The 19,076-nt window shown below is 32.3% G+C and overlaps 1 protein-coding gene across 1 annotated transcript; it reads right to left on the bottom strand.

The window, feature by feature from the left end:
• Window positions 1–183: 183 nt before the first annotated feature.
• On the bottom strand, window positions 184–19,071 carry LOC141453243 (uncharacterized). Its single transcript, XM_074126204.1, has 13 exons — window positions 18,764–19,071; window positions 15,256–17,771; window positions 12,263–12,350; window positions 12,044–12,125; window positions 11,712–11,884; window positions 11,211–11,449; window positions 10,804–10,869; window positions 10,395–10,639; window positions 9,947–10,280; window positions 9,504–9,673; window positions 7,720–8,308; window positions 6,848–7,125; window positions 184–6,177 (listed from the first exon to the last, which is right to left on the bottom strand). Exons 2-13 carry the CDS (start codon window positions 17,728–17,730, stop codon window positions 5,757–5,759), a joined length of 5,160 nt encoding a protein of 1,719 aa, XP_073982305.1. The 5' UTR covers window positions 17,731–17,771; window positions 18,764–19,071; the 3' UTR covers window positions 184–5,756.
• Between the last annotated feature and the right edge of the window lie 5 nt (window positions 19,072–19,076).

The following is a 19,076-nucleotide window of genomic DNA, read 5'->3' on the forward strand; positions in this document are numbered from 1 at the left end:
AACAAAAAAAAAACGCATTCGTTCATTCATGGTACAGGCACTCGATCCCTTTTTTTAAAATATATTATGTACATAATTTTCTTTTATTTATTTTTTATCATATACTTCTCTTTTCTTTAAGATATGATGAAAAAATCACATGAGCTTTTTTAATTTTTATACACATATATTTCAGTGATAATCTTTTTTTTTTTTTAAATTTTTAATTACAATCTGCTTTTTGATATTTATTTTATACAATATATAATTTGTAACATGCTTTATTATTATCACAAAAAAATAAAATAAAATTAAAAATTGAATTATTTGGTCATTGCGAAAAAGGAGGAAAATATTGTACATCAAAGTTAGAGATAACTACGAGGGACGGCCAAAGACTACATTTAAGGCAATGAGAGCTCTACTCTAGGTGTCCAAAACTTGAAATCATAGCGAAAAATCGTTAACTTGAATGCGTGATCATTTCTTTTTCGCAGCAACAGAGAAACTTGGGAAATAATAACAGTGTCCAAGACTAGGAGGCGAGGTACCTTGGACGTGTAGTGAAAAGATTTCTTGAAAGATTGAGTATTCAATCTAGGGGAGTTAATCGAAATTATCAAAATGCAGGAAAACATCTTATCTAAGAATTGTATTTCAGGGTACAAAATGTGCAGATCTTGCAGCTTCCTTCTGTAGAAAGAAGACTTGAGGATGGAATAAATATGGCTTTTATTATTAAACCAACAGCATCTTCCAGGCAGAAATTGACGCAGCTGGATGCTGCTACCAATTAATTAAACCAAAGTTAGAAATGGTTAGAATCAGGAGATTCTAGCTCTAGGGGCAGTTAAAAATAGTTTGGGAATATCTGAAGTCACTTTATGGAGTTAATTATGGCTGATCAGTGCTGATCACATCAATTCTAAGACTCAAGTAAAGTTGATTTCCAGTTCCCACCAAAATCAGTAGTAAGTTCACCACCCTGAGTGCCAGAGCATGCGGAGAATGTGGTGAGCAATAAGACATCGATCGTGTTGCGTTAAATAAATTTTATGAATTTATTTGCCACCTCAGGCTAGATCTTAAAATCTTAGGGTTTCGCTATCAACGCGCAGCTTCCGTGAATCAGCGTGATCACTGTTTGGCCTCTGACTGGAATCAAAACATGAATTCGCGCACCAAAGACAAATGTAGCGCCCAATATGCGTCTTTAAGAGGTCAATCTTTAGCTCTAAAGTAAAATTATAAAATAATAATAATCTACATTTTGCTCGCAACTTATTAAAGATACCAATGTTTTTGACTTTACCAACCAATTTATTGATTAACATAAATACGGAAAACAATACATTAGAGCATGTTACATTAACTTTCCAAAAATAAAGAAAAACTTGGTAAAATTACAAAAAGAAAATCTAATATATTTTTCTTTATTTATAAATAGTTCATCTTTTACCCTCATAATAGTGAATTGGTTCAGGCACTTAAGGGTACTATCACTTATTTTTGTTTTGTTTGTTGTTTACTTTATTTTTTTAATATGCAACAAATGTGCATATTTTGGTTTAATTATACATAATTATCCTGATTTTTTTTTTTTTTTTTCAACATATTCACGTATACTACAAGACACTTTTATGATAAGGTGTTAATTTAAAATCAAAGAAGAGAGGAAAAAGAACTAAATAATATTGATAAGCCCCAATCAATATAATCTCTTGAAGTAATAAGTTGGTATTAAATTTAAATGGATAATTTTATAATGTGAAGGGAAAAAAGAATTCTTTTTTATTGGAGAAGAAAAAAAATTAAATTAATCCAATGAAAAATTTAATGAAATTTCTATGAATTTGGAAAAAAGATATTATAAATTGCTCCTAAGAGAAAAATATACCCTTTAAGGAAAACTAGAAAGTAGATTATTAGTCACTTTTTCAAGGGCCTAGGCTAGGCGGCATTCCCGTGAATATCCAAGTCTAACCTATTTGTCCATACACACAGACAGTACACTTAGCAGGCGATCATAGTTTAATGACCAACAGTAAAACTCTATGGAGTCCCCATAGATCTTTAAGAACATCAAAGAAATGTTGGATATTATTGTTGGGTGTAGAAAGATAACGAAGTGATTGAGCATGAGAAAAACTCTTCGGGATTGACTATCTACAGTGCAAATCCTGACTTACCCATTTGCACAAAAATTACCATTCGTTTATGCATTCAACCAAAATTAAAACAATGGATGCTCTCAGCAGAAAGAAGTAGAATGTACAGATCCTAAACAACAATCGCTTTTCAGATCCCGATAAATGGAAAAGGAGCCACAGAACTTAGTTTTGGAGAAGAGAGAAGCTGACATAATGAGCTTAAAAATAAAGAAGGAAAAGCTTTTATAATAACAGGCAAAAGAAACACAGAATGTATCTCTTGATATGGTTTTATCTGCCCCAAACATCTACACAATATAACTGTCATGAAAAAAGTAAGATTTTTATTGATTGATTTTATTCGAAGCAGAAGGAAATTAAATATTCTTACTATTATCGCTGCGGTGTCTAGCTATCTACAAAGGCCCTCTCCCCCTCCCCACCGATTTGTTTCAAACATACCTTCTTAACCCAATGGTAGACAAATTGGGTAACGACAAATTGTACTCTATCCTTTCTTGTGTTAACATTTTTTGAAAGAATAGATAATGAGGTTGGAATTGTAGGGTTGGATAAAGAATGTAGATTTTGATCCGACATAGCAAAGTATGCACATATTACTATATTATATATTCTTTCATGAATAAGATCCTTCTAAAAGATAAAGGAAGTGGACTGCCACTTCATCACGATTCGTGGCATGAGGTGTGCAAATAATTAAACTTTCACTTATCAAGTGTCGATGGATGAAAATCTGAAAACGAACGGAAATAAAGGAAACAAACATATTAACATAAAGACGTCGAAATGATGGAACATACTGGAAAACAATGGTTTATTTAATTTAAAACACGAGCAGAATTTTCATTAAGTACTGAATAAATTTCTTATTACAGCCAAGGCCAACAAGAGATTATTTTTTGTTTTGTCAAAATTACATAAAAACTAAAATGGGGGCTTCACTGTATCATTTAACTAAAAAAAATTATTAGATTAAAAAAAATTTAGAAAACAGATCTGTAAATTTTAAAATAGTAATGTTCCTCGTATAAGAAAAGCACCTCCAGTTAATATTTTATTAATTATTTTTAAAAATTTTTAATTAGAAAAATTATTTTTTTTTTTTTGTTCAGTCTCTCATCTAGATTTTGTGATTTTGTTGGAAAAGGGTAATCCTCTTTATGCTGTTTCATTACAATAACTAAAGAAACAGAAGAAAAATAAATATTATGTGTACCTATTGATTTTTTCATACTCTTTTTCTTTATTTAGAGAATTGTTTAGAATATAAAAATATATTCTTTTTTTAAATTAGATTAATAACAATGTCCCAATTTTTATTTTTTTTATTATAGATAATAAATTCATTTATCTATAACTTTAAAGAACGGAGAGGAAATATATTTAATGACATATTTACAAAACTATAAACAATTTATTAAACCGACAACGGTCTTTCATTTATCACCCGCAGAAAAAAAAATGCTTACACATCATACAATTTTATATATGCCCATAACATTTTTTTTTTTTTCTTAAATTATTATTTATATTTAAATATATTTTTTCTTTATTATTATCCAAAAAATTAAATAATAAAGACAGTAATGCCTAAATTTTAAAATTGAACGAATATTTTCTAGGAAAAATTATTTGGAAAAAACTGAGTTTTTCATCCTTTCTTACAAGATATGTATTCAAAGATGAAAAACAAATGTTTTAAAATTCTAATAATACATAAATAAAAATTAAAATAAAACTTCCTCAATTTCTATTAATGTCTTGTAATTTGTAATTTATATATATACACTAAACAAAGAAGAAAATATTTATAAAAAAAGTAAGTACATATTAAATAATAAAAGAAAAACACTGTAAAATTTCTGAAGAAACTAAAAAACGAATCGGAGGGCAGTCTTTTATTGTGTCTCCTGTTCTGAACTGATAAGAAAGAAAGCACATGGTTTAATTTTTTTTTAAATTGTTATTTCCTTATTTAAATTAATTTTTTACAGGGCGAGTAAAAAAAGTTTTTTTAAGGGAGTTATTTTAATGACTTGTTCCCTAGAATAAAAAATAAATGCCTTAGGAGGAATAAATAATATGCTTGAAAACTTCGCAAAAAATTAATAGAATTTTGCTTATTCGGTAAAGCTCATGAAATTAAACTCAAGGATGCATACATTACATTAAAGAATGAGAAATAAAACTATTCGGAAAATGACAGTCACAGAAGAGTGGAAATAGAAATGTAAACTAGTTTATTGTCGAGTAAAAACATGTTTATTGACGACTAAACAAAAAAAAACTGATTGAAAAAGATTAAATCAGAAAAGTAGAGCGGGTGAATTTTTTGCTGACAGATGAAAGAGTACACTTAATAAGTTCTTAAAATAACTTAAACCAAAAGGAGACAATTTTCCATCCTACAAGTAGTTAAAAGAAAGTTACATTTATTTGTGATGCCGAGACCACAAAAACAGAAGTTATAAACTCAGACAGCTAGGCGGCCCAACGCTAAAGACTATTAAATCCTCAAGTCGTTGGTACTGTTTGGAGATCCTGAAGAGAAATGCTAGCTAAAACGAGCTCTCTCTTGTCTGCGTCCCCAACATTTGGAACTTAGAGGCAACCTCACCAACAGACGAAGCGACATAACACCTGACCCTGTTCAGAGGAACCCAGAACACTTTTAAGGATATTGCACAATACCTTAAACGTACAGCCACCAAACACAAGCTAAGTCGCAGAATGGTGGTTGGTAATATCAAACCAAAAGTTGGTAGAAAAGTTCATTACTAGAAACTGGACCAAGGTCATCAGGGCATTATTCCAAAAAATCGGGCATCCATTCGGTGATGTTAAGCCTCCTGTGGGCTACTGCAGAATAAGGTAGAAACATATTCATTGCCTAGGTCTAACTACTGAGTCTATGAATTTTAAGGTGAGAGGAAGCTCTGCGGTATTCTGTCAGTGTTAAGAACTTTTCTGGTAGAAATACTCATGATCATAGAATAACACTTATGCCTTCGATCTTTGTCCAGAAGCCGCTAAACTGAATCAAATAGGCAGATATGAAGAAGGTGCATTAAGTAGTAAGACGCCATCACCGATTCTTTGTGACTTCTGGTTTTCTAGCAACTTACGCTTAATCCGACTTAATTATTATTCACCACTACCTTTTGATATTCGTAATCATTGCAACTCTAAATTTATAAAATTCTCTTTTAATTACGTCAATTTCCTTTGAAGCTATTTCTTTTGTGTAAAGTATCTTTAGAAAACATAGAAATCAAGTGAGATTAAAAATATTCAATAACAAAATAGTCAATTTTTTTCATTGTAATAAATGAACTGGGTAGAGAACCAAATGTTAAACTTCCTTTGCATTTTGTTGCATCCTAGGCGAGGAGCACCGCTGTGATGAAATATTTTTTCTGAATGTTTGCAAAAGAATTGAATGCATCCTTAAGTACTGGTTTATTCCAAGAGCAAATATTACAATAAATCTGGATTCTAAGTACTGATTAATTTAGGTACCCGCCCTATGTTTTTTAAGGCACCACTAAAAGAAAATACATAAACAAAAAACATTATTAGGAAAGGCACACTATTTTACCTAACTCACTAATGTTGTTGCGACGAGACTGCCGGCTCTCTAAAGACTGAAATGATTGGCTTTTCAATGGGTAATGGATGGCTAGAACGCAACGGAGGCACCGAAGACTGTTTTTCTATCGTTATACCAGAATGACTTAACGTAATTGCGGTTGGTTTACTATTCATTCTACTAACCACTGTTAAAGATTTAGGTAGTTTTGGCAGTATTGTCCGTGGCTGTTGTTGGTGTTGCTGCTGCTGTTGTAAATGATGCAATTGATAAGGTAGTTGTTGGGCAGCCGATTGTTGATTTATCTGCTGCTGGTGTTGATAATATGATTGAAGTTTCATAAGCGGTGGAGGAGGTGCTCGACTTGTACCACTTCCGCCTGCGGAATAGTACTGATGGGGAACTCCGGCAACAGAACTTTGTGCTGGTACGTAATACCTATGTAACATTTAGAAAATAAAATTAACTTATCTCCATTAAATAAACAATAAATACAGTTAATTAGGTTTTCCTAAATCGTTAGATTAGGTATAGCCAGACATATAACTGTTTTAATCATTTTTCGGGGAATTTTTTAGGGCATTTCTAAAGAATTGGTAATTAGCTTTCTTCTAATGGGTCATTTCAATACAACTTAGATTTTACAAACTATATTGCCAATAAAACGCAAATTTGGGCACAGTAGCCAAGCGTTTACAGGCGAGGCACGCAAAGCCTAAGCAATTCCAATGTAATTCATTACCTCTGCACTTAATCTTAAGATATTGCTTACAGAGGCGAAGAGTTTTGACGATAAGACTGTTTGGGTAGAGCATTCAAGAATCTTAAGCATCGCCATCATAAAACGGCTTATCTAAATACACGGGTCTAATTTTTGTTCATAGAAAGAATAATATTGGTAATAAGAATTGATTTCCTTCATTAAAAACAGAATTTTGTTATAGTCACTTTGGATCTTCTCTCTTAAAAAGTATTGAGGGATGTTTTTAATAATGTAACTACTTTCATTAAAGCGAGCAAACAAGACAATCTTTTCTTAGACAGCAAAAATGTAATCATTGCACAAAAATTTCTTCAAGAAAACAAAAAAAAAAAAAATATGACTAACCTTGGAGGAGGCGGCCTATGCTGAGGCAGAGCCATGCGTACCAATGATTTCGCTCGATCAAGTGGCGTCAGTTTTTTCGACATTAACTGTTGCTGTAGCACAGTATGTTGATTATTAGATGTAGAAGTTGTTTGCTGTATATGAGACGGCCTAGTGATTGTCAACTGTTGGTTGACAGGTCGCACATGTTGTTGCGGTTGAAGTGACGCTGTGACAGTTATCGCTGAAGCTGGGTGAATGGTTACTTGTGGTTGTGGAGTGGTTCTTATCGGTGTTACCTTGAACAAGAAAAGGTAATTAAGAGTTATTGCATAACACGTTTGTTAAGGCTTCAGATTTAACAAACACCCTCTAGGCTTGCCTAAACATTCAATTTCAGGAAAACAAATGTGACGAATCAAGCAGCCAATAAAAAAAAATTACCACCTCTAAGGTTTTATTTAAAAAAAAATTACTGAAATTTTTCCCAATAAATAGCATTTTCCTCGGAAAATTTTTCAAATAAAGGTAATAATTCTGTGAACGGACACTTAGGATCACAAGAACTTTGGTTAGGAAGCCTAATAAAAAGTTTCTGCCGCTCTTCCAAAACTATTCTAAAGAACTAGGTGATAAACAAGGTGAGTTTTCATCTTCGCAGGGTGAGCAGCTTCTTTGACACCAAGTTGCACTCCCGACTGACGGATTTCTGCTGAAATTTTAATCTGGTAAAGATACGGATTAAAGTTTAATCATACTTAAATATTTCATTTCCGAGATAACCCAAAACATGTATTTCCAGAGTTTCATAAATTTCAAGTCATAAATTTTGTACATAATGTAATACATGCATCTTGACACTAAAAGAAATTAAAGATGAAAACATTACTTACTTCAATTTCTCCTGTATTCGGTAGAAGAGGAAATCTTTCTTTTTGCTGTTGATTCAACTGCTGTTTGGGAATTTGCTGCTGCAGCGAATGTTGAAGTTGCGGATGCTGTGACTGTTGTTGTTGTGGACGATGAACTGGCTGTAAGAATTGTTTTGATTGTGCTGCAAGCTGAGGTTGTTGTGGTTGTTGTTGAGGCTGTGGCGGCTGTGGTTGTGGCTGTTGCGGATGTTGTTGGAATTGTTGACGAACTCGAATAGGCTGCAGTGGTTGACTACTCGGTTGACTTACTTCTTTTGGTTTTGTCGGCTTAGTTTGGACAGAATTGTTAGGACTAGTACTACTACTATTGCTACTATTTCCCGTAGTTCCGCTTTGGGAATTTTCGAATGATCGCACTTTATTTTTAGAATTTAATACATATTTCACAGCTTTTTCATCAGCATTTGAAGAAAGTACAAGATAACCAGCTCTCCAAATTTTTTCCATCATTATTAAGTGCCGTAAAAATAATGACTGACTACCATGTGGTTTCTGTAAATCTGTCCATAATTGTTTAGCCTTTTTGTCGAACTGAATTGTACATACACACCTTAAAAAGAATAAATAAAACAAACATAATTATTTACATTAATTAATAATTAATCATCAAAGTTAGATTTAACATAAGAAAAGTTTTATTATTTTCAATGACTTATGCTATCATCATCTTATCCCTTACAGAGCCAATTGTGCTCGTTATGCATATCAACCTTAATGCCTTATAATATCATTAATTTCTTTGGATTAATGTTCTGAAAAGCTCTGGGGGAGAAACAAAAATTGTACCATCTGCACAGAAAATATCACTAAAAGAAAATAATATTAGCGAGCGGGGTGAGCAAAGATCGTGGATGCGATCAAGCAATTTTAAAATTTCTAAATCAAATGTTTTTACTGCATTATAAGTTGAGTAATTATCTTATAATAGAATCAAATATTGCATTCTATAGAAATACAATCGTTGGTTATGTTAGATATATTTAAAAGCATTCGAATTCTATTTAAATCAAACTACGATTCTTACTGATGTCTGTAAAGATATAACACGTAGTAAAATATCATATCTTTATGGTTACGAATGGGTAACCATGAAACGAAAAGATATGAAATTAATCTAGGCAGACAGTACACAAGACGTTCTCTTACTACGATTCCCCAAATTAAAATTCTGCAGATATTCTTTTCTTCTTCTTTTCATAAAACTAGTTATTTTCGGTAACATACGAGTATTTTATTCAAATTACATTTATATGAGAGGTAAACCATAAAATTCGTAGAAATAGCACATTAGAGTACACTCCAATTAAAATGTTTGCAAACAAAATAGGTTTAAACTCATTTAATCTTCTTAAGAATTATATAAATGATAGAACCGGACCATAAATTGCGATAAAAGAGAGGAAAGTAAATCTATCTAATTACTCTTCAAGAAGGACCCACATTAGAACCTTCCTGGAAAAATGTTTCAAATACAAAATGAAATCACAAAAAAGTGAAAAATCCACTCAGCAACTTGTTACTTTTTTCGGGATTTCCATTAGGTTCTTCCGAGTCACATGAGGGGGAGATTCTTAGCATAAAGTTTGACGATCCTATAGTTTTGTTCACACAAAAACGACCCGGAGAGGGTAAAAGCTCTCTGATTTTCTGGTGGAAGTGTTATATTAAATCAAAGAATTAAAGTAATAAAACTATAATATAACCACTAGGGCAAAACAAAATCTCTAGTTTATTATTTTGCATACCTTTCCAAAGCGCCGTCCGGGGTAGTTGTACCTTTAAAATCTAAATGACATGAGAGTACGCCTTCAGGCCCCTCTTTGTCGTTACTTCCTGTGACAGGAGTTGAAGCCCCACCTTGTTGTCCAATGTTAAGATTACTTAAAGTGTGAATATTTACATTTCCAAACTTAACCTGAACACAAATAATTTCATTAAAAACGCAAACATTTAATACAGAACAAATTTTTTTTTTAACAAAAATAATTGCATGATGTTTTAAAACTTGTTCGAATAGATCTGATAAGATTTATTTTGAATATTACATTTTGAATATTAATTTAAAAAATCAGATCTAAAATGTTAATTTTATTTTAATTGAATTTTTTTTTTTTTTTATAAGAACTGTTTGAAAAATACTACTTCCACGTGTAGAAATTGGAGAGGAAATGACAAAGAAAAGATTTACCTGTATTCTGGTTTGTTGCTGTTCAGACTGTTCACCAAACATTCTGGTTTGTTGTTGTTCAGGCTGTTCACCAAATAAAGAAGCCAATTTGGACAAAGAAACCGTATCTTCTGAAGCACTATCGTTATTTGATGAACTTCCACCAGCAACGTTCTCCGCTGTGCTGTTGTTACTTCCACCAGTATTGCCTTGGCTAGCTTTTCTTGGCAATACGGTAGTACTAGTACCTGTAGTTGTGCTAGGAGTACGTTTCTTTTCTGGGGTAGCAGCATCTTCGGAATGTTCACAGTCATCATCACTATTACTAACGGCTATATCTAAAGACATCAGTATCCTGAAAGAGTACAGAGAACAATCTCACTGTAGCATTCGCATATTTAATATTTTCTTAACTGAAAAATCATAACATAAATAAATATTAAAGAAGAAAATATGAGAATTAACTTACTTTCTTCTATAATTCTTATAGAATGCCTTATTCTGTGGCGGTATTGCTGATGTATCAGAATACTTAAGCCTGAGATTACTATAATAACGACACAACTTGCAAAGAAATAAGTTATCCGATAGCCTTGCAGGTATACCATCTTCAGCAAGCATTAAATTTAATCTGTCCGCTTCTCTTCCAAGTGAAAATAAATTGTTCCGATTCAATCTTTTTCGACATATACCACACACTGTCAAATACTCAACCTGATAACAATGAAATTTTCATAAACGTTTTCTTACAAGGAAAAAAAAATGCAAATAAACTATTGTTATAATTCCCTGCTCCATTTCCGAGAACTTCAAGAACAAAGTTTACTCTTCTGCACTAAAAATAAATAAAGGTGTATTTAAAACGTAAGATTACTCACCCAGTAATGGTGCTGAGTGCAAAATGGGAAATAAATTCCGGTATGTTTGTCCATATCTATGTCCAACTGTAAGCAATTAAAAAAAATAGTCAATTTACTACACATAAACTTAATAAATTTAAACAATATAGATATATTTTAATACTTCGCCATCTTTTATTACTTTCGAAACAGAGTTTTGATTGGATATACATGGTGTGGGAGCGAAACCATCTATCGTTACAGAAAGTAGTTTCATTTTTCATTTTATTTTAATGGAGTTTACAGAACTATTTAAAATTCTATTCTCAGAACATGTGCATAATCAAATGGACACTTAAAAATAAAATGCCTATACTAAGTTACAATCTTTACAAATCTCTTAAATGATTTAATTATTTTTGAAATTGCACAAAGCCAAAAATTACCTTATTAGTAAGATTTTTTTTAAGTTTTAGAATCCATTTCCTCTTTATAGTGTGTGTAGCCTGCTGAACACAATTCACAACACAACACGTCGCCTGCGGTTGAGGTTGATGTGTTTTATGCCCCGTCGTACTGTTCGTAGATTGTTGGTTACCAGATTTAGGATGATAATTCACCTTTCTATCCACATACCGATAGCATGCATCGCATAAACAAGACTCAGGAGTCAGATGTGGTTCATCTACGCATTAAATGAGATTATTATTACTATTATTGCGCTTTTGAAGAAATCAAAAACTTTTGAACCAATAAATTGTTGAAAAAATGAATATACGTATAAGGAATAATATAGTTCTACAATGAAAAACTTATTGTTAATTTTTATTGATGGCTCTATTTTAAAGTCGAAAATCTCGCGTTTTACTTTTTTTTCAAATAATTTAGTACAATCATAGTAAACGCACTACATAGTTATATCATAGTACAATACAAAATCAACTCACTTTGCAATATTTTTTTTTGCCTCTCTTCTCCCTTAATTTGTGCAACATGACATGGTGTATCCAAAGAGCCAAACTTACCAAAACAATAACTGCATACATCCGAACATAATCTACCAGGATGTATAGAAAATGAAGAACTTTTTTCTGGTATAATTAAGTTGGATTCTTTATTTCTGGAAAGCACAAATAAGAAACTTTCACAGTGAATATTATAATCGATATTTGGAGAAATTGAAACAATTGTTACCAAAATTCTAAGTTTCAACAATTAGAAAACTAAATTTTAAGTTTCCTTTCTACGAATTGACAACTCAACACCAAATGACACTTACCCTTTTGACTCATCACCATTGACCTCACTTTCCTCGGTGTGTGATGTCCCATTGTTGGGATTTACATAAACTGAATTCGTAACTAAAACATAAAATCAAATAAAACAATTAGTTTATGATTATGTTTTCCATTTAATTTAATTTTTTAAGTAATAAGCAAAATTCAAATAAATAAAAAGCATTATTGAAGAATAAATATAAATAACTAAATTGTACTACCTGAATCAGTATACTTTTGATGAAGCCCCTTCCTGTTGTAGCCAATGTCAGCTAAGTGAGTAATCGGGACACCTTCAGTTGATGGAAACTAAGAAGAATTGAGAAAACAACGGATTAATTTATTAAGAGAAGTAAGTAGAGAACCTTAAATTATTTCTCTTGTACGAGCTAGATAGCCCTAGTCCCCTCCTTCTACCGAAACACTGATGTCCGAAAGATCAACAATTACAAAGAACAAAACATTCCTCTCTCTCTAATTTTCTTTAATGAAACGCAATAGTAAATATCTATTCAAAACAGTTTCCAACAAAGAATTAACCAATTAAATGGTATCATTTTAATTAATTTACTGTTGTGAGAGACGCTACGCATATCGTTATAAAATTGTTTTATCTATTTTTCACTGAAGAACATGTATTAAAGCTCCTTTTGATTTCATTAATGTTCCATAACATCATTTTCTTCATTAATATCACATTCATTAACACCCCTAATCATTTCAAACACAAACATGACAACAAAAAATGTGATATCGAAGAAAAGAGCAAAAACTTTGATAATATTTGACGAAAAAATTGAAAACCTTTAGTAAGTTTCAAGTTTAGAAAGTGTAAAGTTTGAAGGAAGCCATAGTAATTTAAAAAACTATAAAACGCCAACAGCAAATTGAAACAATTAGATGAAAGACGAGTCGAAGAATAGAAAGAAAGCATTAAAGGATTCTACTCGAATCGCTACGGGTAAGGTATAATTTTACTTGGAAAAAATAAAGTACCGGAAATTTAGTTCGGGGCTGCTATCTAAATATACGGTTTCTCATTACGGAGATTGGCGACAAAAAGAAGCTTTACTTCTGCGCCCGCCAAGAGCGAAATTTAGTGAATAAATAAGTTAAGTGTATATTTAAATATTTTATTTTAAAGTCTTTCCTTCTTATTATTAACTAGAACTCTATTTTTTTATGATTCCCTGTTAGTGTAGTCTCAGCTAATATTTCTATATTTCGCCAACAGATTCTCTTTGAAGAACACCAATCTTTCAAATGTCTTCACCATTTTATTCAGTAAGGTGGAAGCAGTTTGACCATTTTCCTTCTGGCATTCATTGAACATGGTCTACGTGTTGGTCACGTTGTTCTACTTAATAGGAATCCTCTTCAATCTTGTGTGAGGACTACTTATCTCCAATAACATATCCGGACTATTCCCAACTTTTCTGTTTCTCTTTATACCACGACCCAATTTTCACCTACAGCAGAATAACCTTACTACCATAAATTTTCTTTCTTTTTCTGATGATGCATGGTTTCCATTTAAAGGGGTTAACTGTCGAATTGCTTGTTTGTCTTTTTAGAATCTAGCACTAATCGAAATAGCGGAAATTTTGGAGTCGAAAAAATGTTATAGCCTTTATTTCCTTGCTACCTACAACAAGGTGAAACACTAATTCTTTTTTGTTGAACCAGAGCAGTGCCATTTTAAATATACTTCAGAAGATGCCCAAGAATATTCTATTAATATGAAATATTTTCCTAGATTTTCTGGAAAAAAGCAAGTTAATGCTTGGATTTAGCAAACACATAAATTATAATACAAATTGAAAGCAATGTGTAACCCAATCAAAAAAAAAAAAAATTCAACCAGAAGTGTGGTTGATATTCGAACACAGGAATTTTCACTAACTCTCTCATTGGAAATTGCTATGTACAAGTAAATCTTAAATAATCGTTCGGAAACTAGACAATTTTTAAGTCTCTGCATTGTGATGTAGAATTTAGAGGTAAGAACAATATACTTATTTACATAATATTTTTTCCTTAGATAGATTATTAACTTGTGTTTGTTTCCAACAGATAAGAGAACCATGCAACTGTAATGAAAACAAGATACTAGTTTTATCTTTACAAAAGATCGGAAAAAATTATCAGAACTTATGTTATTTCGTTTTTGAACAGCTAGAATACAATTCTGTGAACACCTGTCCAAATATCTGCACTTCAGATGGCAAAAGAATGTTAAATTTCTTCCTTGATTTTCATTTAGAGGTTGTTATAAAAAAAGAAGCAGGGATCAGTTTTTAGAGTTGGGGCGAAACTCAGCACCTAGCGTATTCTAGAATGCGTTGTGCAGGAAAAGCGCTGATGTACGCAGAAATAGTGATCCGAGCGTGTACGATTTCAAAGTTACTATTGCGTGCATGATACAGTAGACGTACTGGTGTACTACCTGTATTAACTTAATAAATATCAGCCATGTGTACATCTCAGCAAAAAAGTAGGAGACGTCTATATTGTTGTTAAATGTTCATTGAAAAGTAATAACAACCTCTTACTTTGAGAATTAAAGAATGTATCATTAGCTTGCAAGCCATCACCTCTTTCAAGGGATGAAGTAAGTTTGATGTATCGCCTAATAATACGATTACGCAACGGTGATAGATAGATACGCCTAGTTGCATCAAATAGATGTATGGCTTCATATTTTGAATGATTTGCAATCTTGGTTTGAATTAGTGACTATTGAGACCAGAAGAGTAGCAAAGCGGTTAATGGGAACACCCTATACGTGATTAAAAAAGAGGATTTTTTGTCTAGAACTAAAACGAGACGGCACTTCTAAACCTATTTTTTGTTGCTAAGTCTTAGGAACAGGACTCACGTTCAGTCTACACTATGCTGTAGACCACTTCATTTCCCTTATATGACGCTGTTCCCAGCCTCAGTGAACGACAAAGTTCTGTTTATTATAAAAAGTATCTCTCACTTCAAAGTTGGAGTAGAGCACTAAGATGAATCGAACCCAGTACCATGTCAGAGTACTGAGACAGTTGGAGACACTGTTGTTAACACTAAGGCAGTACCAACATGTAAAAAAAAACAGTGAAAATCTAATAAACCTTCAACTTTCTTAATAATTTTAAAACTTATTTGTGAGATTCATTATTAAATTATAAATTAATTATATAAGAATTAAGTAGCAAATGAAGTATCTTACATCTGAACATATTCTGTATTCCAGTTTGTCTGAAGATGAAAGGGCATCTTCATTTCTTTGGTACACCATTGTCCTTTTTTTATCACCTGTTCTATTTAATTTTATAACAGCCTTCAATGTTCCAGTATATCCAGAGTTGTTTCTCTGTTGTTGTTGTTGCTGTTGCTGCAACTGCTGTTGTTGAACACATTTCTGTTTATCCTCTTCGCATTGCTGTTTAAATTCAGAAGCAGCAGTTAAAGACTTCAATCCTAAAGCTTGTAGGACAGACTCTTTCATCTGTTTCTGTTCAACAGAGAGCTTGCCTTCCTTTTTTACAGGTTCACTAACCGAACAATTTTTATCTGGTGTACTTTGTGTGCGCATTTTATTGGATTCATGCTCATGATTATTACTGGATATCATGACAGTATCATCACCAGATTTTTGTAGAATAATTGGGGTTTGATTTGTTAGTTCATCACTTTCTATCTTTATGTCTGGGGAAATACATTTAACTTCTTTTGTGGAATCTGGGAGCACAGATACATCGGATGCAGATGTAGACTTTAATTCCTCTTCACACACAAAATTCTGATCACTTATAGACTTATTAACGTGAAAGGCAACATCGGAGGTGGAATCCGCCTCGCTAGGGCGTAATTCTTCGTTTTTATCTTTATGCACAGTGTTCGACTGGACTTCTTCCTTAACATTATCATAAATCCTTTTAACCTGCTCGCTATTTTGTACTTCAAAATCACCAGACTTATGTTTTAATGACATTCCAATTTCTGTATTTTCTTTACAAGAAGCGGCATTTTTCAAAATAATTTCCTTACCCTCTAAATTGCTCGAATAGCAGAGGTAATCTTGCTCAACAATCTTTTCACTGTCAATTTCATCGCTTCCCATCAATTCAGTCTCATTAATGTCAGCTGTTACTTTATTTATGATGGCGGCTTTGGTATCTAGCTGATTTTCTATTTTAATCGCTCCGACAATGTCGGAAATCTCAGCTTCACCACCATTACTGGCTTTGATTTCAGTCTCAATGATCTCCTTTTCAGACTTGGAAAATTCTTTAATTTTTAGTGGTTCTAAATCTTTCTTAAAATCTTCTTTCATATGACAATATCTTGCTGTTATCTCAGATTCCACAATTTCGCGAGTAGAAGTCCTAAAGTTTCCCATTTTTATACTTTCTCCCTGCATTGAATGCAAATTATTTCTATTTTCATTGGTCCCAAATATTTCCTGAGTATGAGTGGTCAGCTTATCATACGATCCAACAGTTCTATCATAGCCACTATTCACAATCTGTTCTTGAATGCTGACTGCTGGTTGAGTATCAGGTAAAGCCTTAAGAGAATCAGTTTTAACTTCTAAATTAATTTCACAAGAGTGCTGTTCATTCTCTAAATTAATAGGAACCTTAGCCGTTAATTCGAAAGATTTAACTTCTTCTAGCTCTTCTAATAACTTTCTTTTATCTTGTACCGACATATCTAAAGAAGATTCATTTTCTGTTTCTTCATTTTTTAATTTCAATTCCCTGCTACTGTCTACTTGCTTTTCAAGTGTAGGCATTAAGAGCTCCATTTCCTCCTCTAGTTCCGTTTCCTGCTCATCTTCTTCACTCTCAACTTTATTTAAAACTGGTAAATCTTCCACCTTCCTCGAGGGTTTCTTTACCTTTTTCACCCACATGGAACACCTTTTTCTCTTTTTCCTTTTAGGCTTAATTTCCTCTACTTTTACTTTTTCTTCACGCTGGTCTAGAGCATTAAACGTATTAGAATTGGTATCCAGTTGCTTTACTTTCTTCTGGGAATCATTCTGTTCGAGATATTGATGTGTCAAAACACGTTTTCGTTTAGATTTAAGAATATCCGCCATTTTACGCCCACTCCTTAGTGAAAAAGGAATTCTTACTTTATTCATAGAAATACGGGTAGCATATCTATTAGTTGAAGGCGTTGGGTCAGAATCGAACTTTTTTCTTTTTGAAGGAGGTTGTTGATGAACTGCCTTCTGACGACAGTTGATCCCTTTTTTACCATCATTTTTAGAACTCCGTAGTTTTTTTCCAGGTACATGCTCTTCGTTAGAATTTGATTTCCTTTTCCCATTAACTTGAGTAACCTCCTTTGCTGGTCTACCAACTCTTTTCTTCGCTCTTGATTCCATAATTAAAGCACTTTTATTCTGAGAGATTAAGCGATCAATTAACGTAGGCTTTCTTGACATTACAATTTGCTCCACAGTAAGTTGAGCAAAAACGTCCGCAGGAGGGAGGCCGGATGGTTTAGAAGTTTTACGACGTCTACTGGAAGATGGTGGCACTCCGTTTGGTACGGCCGTGTCCGTCGCACACGAAGGACAATGAAGTGGAAGCTCTTTCAGACTGCAAGCTACAATGTTAAGGCCAGGAACTAGGCAGCAAGATGCTAGCAGAGGTGCTTGTAATGGCTCCGTGCTTCCTTCACTTGACATGGCCGGAGTCCATCTCCAGATCCCAAGTCAATGTTGGATATCTGAAAATAAGTATTTCGTCCAATGTAAGATTTATTCAATTCAAATCGTCTTTTTGTTAAGCAGTGATATATAAAATATATAAAAAATTAAATAAAATTAAAAAATTCTTTTTGTGATATGATTAAAACTGTAAATAGAAATATTCAAAAACATACGAATAGTTAAAATTTCAGAAGAAAAACCTGTGTTAAGAACTTTAAATGGTACATTGACAGTTTAGCCAAGCTTACCAAAAACCAGATTGATTTATTCTGTAACTGCTTTATTATTTCAAAATTTTTGTGAAGTTATAAATAAACCGCTTTTGAAATCTACTTTTGCATTTAACCGAAGGCCTATTCTACTTATTTAAAAGAAAACTCAACTTTACTGCTATTCTTTATCAGTGTCCTACATTGTAACTAGAATGGAAACCTTAGCATCCTTTAACTTTTTAGGATGAGTTCAGCTTCTACTTAGTTGAAGAACTAAATTATAAAAACAAAATAAAACAAACAAAAGATTCAAATGAAATATTTTTGAACTTTTTAAAAAAAAAAATTAAATAACTCATTTCTAAAAGAAAATTTATCAGTTAGTAGTTAACAGTATTTAAAATTTTATTAAAAAATTAAGCCAAAAACGGAAAGAAAAATTATTTTGTTTTTTTAATTCATTAATATGCAGATCACTAGTGTGTGAAAAACTTACTTTTCACGCTATTCTTAACACAGTAACAGGAATAAAAACTTTACGTGCAAAGTTTAAATGCATTTTTTTAATAAGTTTTTGTCCAAATTAAAATTTGAAATAAAATAGACCGAAGTTTAATTCAGACCTATGTTACTCATGAAACTTAATGTGGAGCACTTTCGCCGTGCAAAATAATTTCTGTTTAGCAATTGATTCAAACACATTTGTAATTTTTGTGAATGTTTAAAATTAGATATTTTATAAATAAAGTGTCAAAATATGAATTTAAAGTTACTTTGTGAATCATTGTGAAACCTACCATTGCCTCTCACTCAATCCTTCGATAATAGCAAAGCGCTATGATGAAGTACAATCCTCAAAGAGCAATGGTTGCACACACTCATATCCTTAGACTTTTTTTAGTTGAACTCAAACAATAAATTAAGACTACACTATAAATGAAACTTAAGATAGCAATATTATAAACAATCTTATCGGAGAATTTAAACATCCAAAGTATTTTATAACACTTAAGAATTCACTTAAAAATTACTTCCATGTTGTAAGGGTTATAACTCATAACGGGACGTGACGCCAATTCACGCCCTCCATTGGTTGATCATCTTCCAATA

This window comes from Rhodnius prolixus, unplaced genomic scaffold, assembly GCF_049639745.1.
Source record: "Rhodnius prolixus isolate KJV_2025 unplaced genomic scaffold, Rpr scaffold_3, whole genome shotgun sequence".
In the NCBI taxonomy this organism is placed as follows: Eukaryota; Metazoa; Arthropoda; class Insecta; order Hemiptera; family Reduviidae; genus Rhodnius; species Rhodnius prolixus.

What these genes read in the sequence shown, in the direction of transcription:
- LOC141453243 (XM_074126204.1), bottom strand. Translation starts at nt 17,730, where the DNA reads ATGTCAAGTGAAGGAAGCACGGAGCCATTACAAGCACCTCTGCTAGCA. An exon ending in TCAAAAGTATACTGATTCAG is followed by an intron (nt 12,126 to 12,262) that starts GTAGTACAATTT and finishes TTTATGTTTTAG; the next exon opens with TTACGAATTCAGTTTATGTA. An exon ending in GCACTCAGCACCATTACTGG is followed by an intron (nt 10,640 to 10,803) that starts GTGAGTAATCTT and finishes CATTGTTATCAG; the next exon opens with GTTGAGTATTTGACAGTGTG.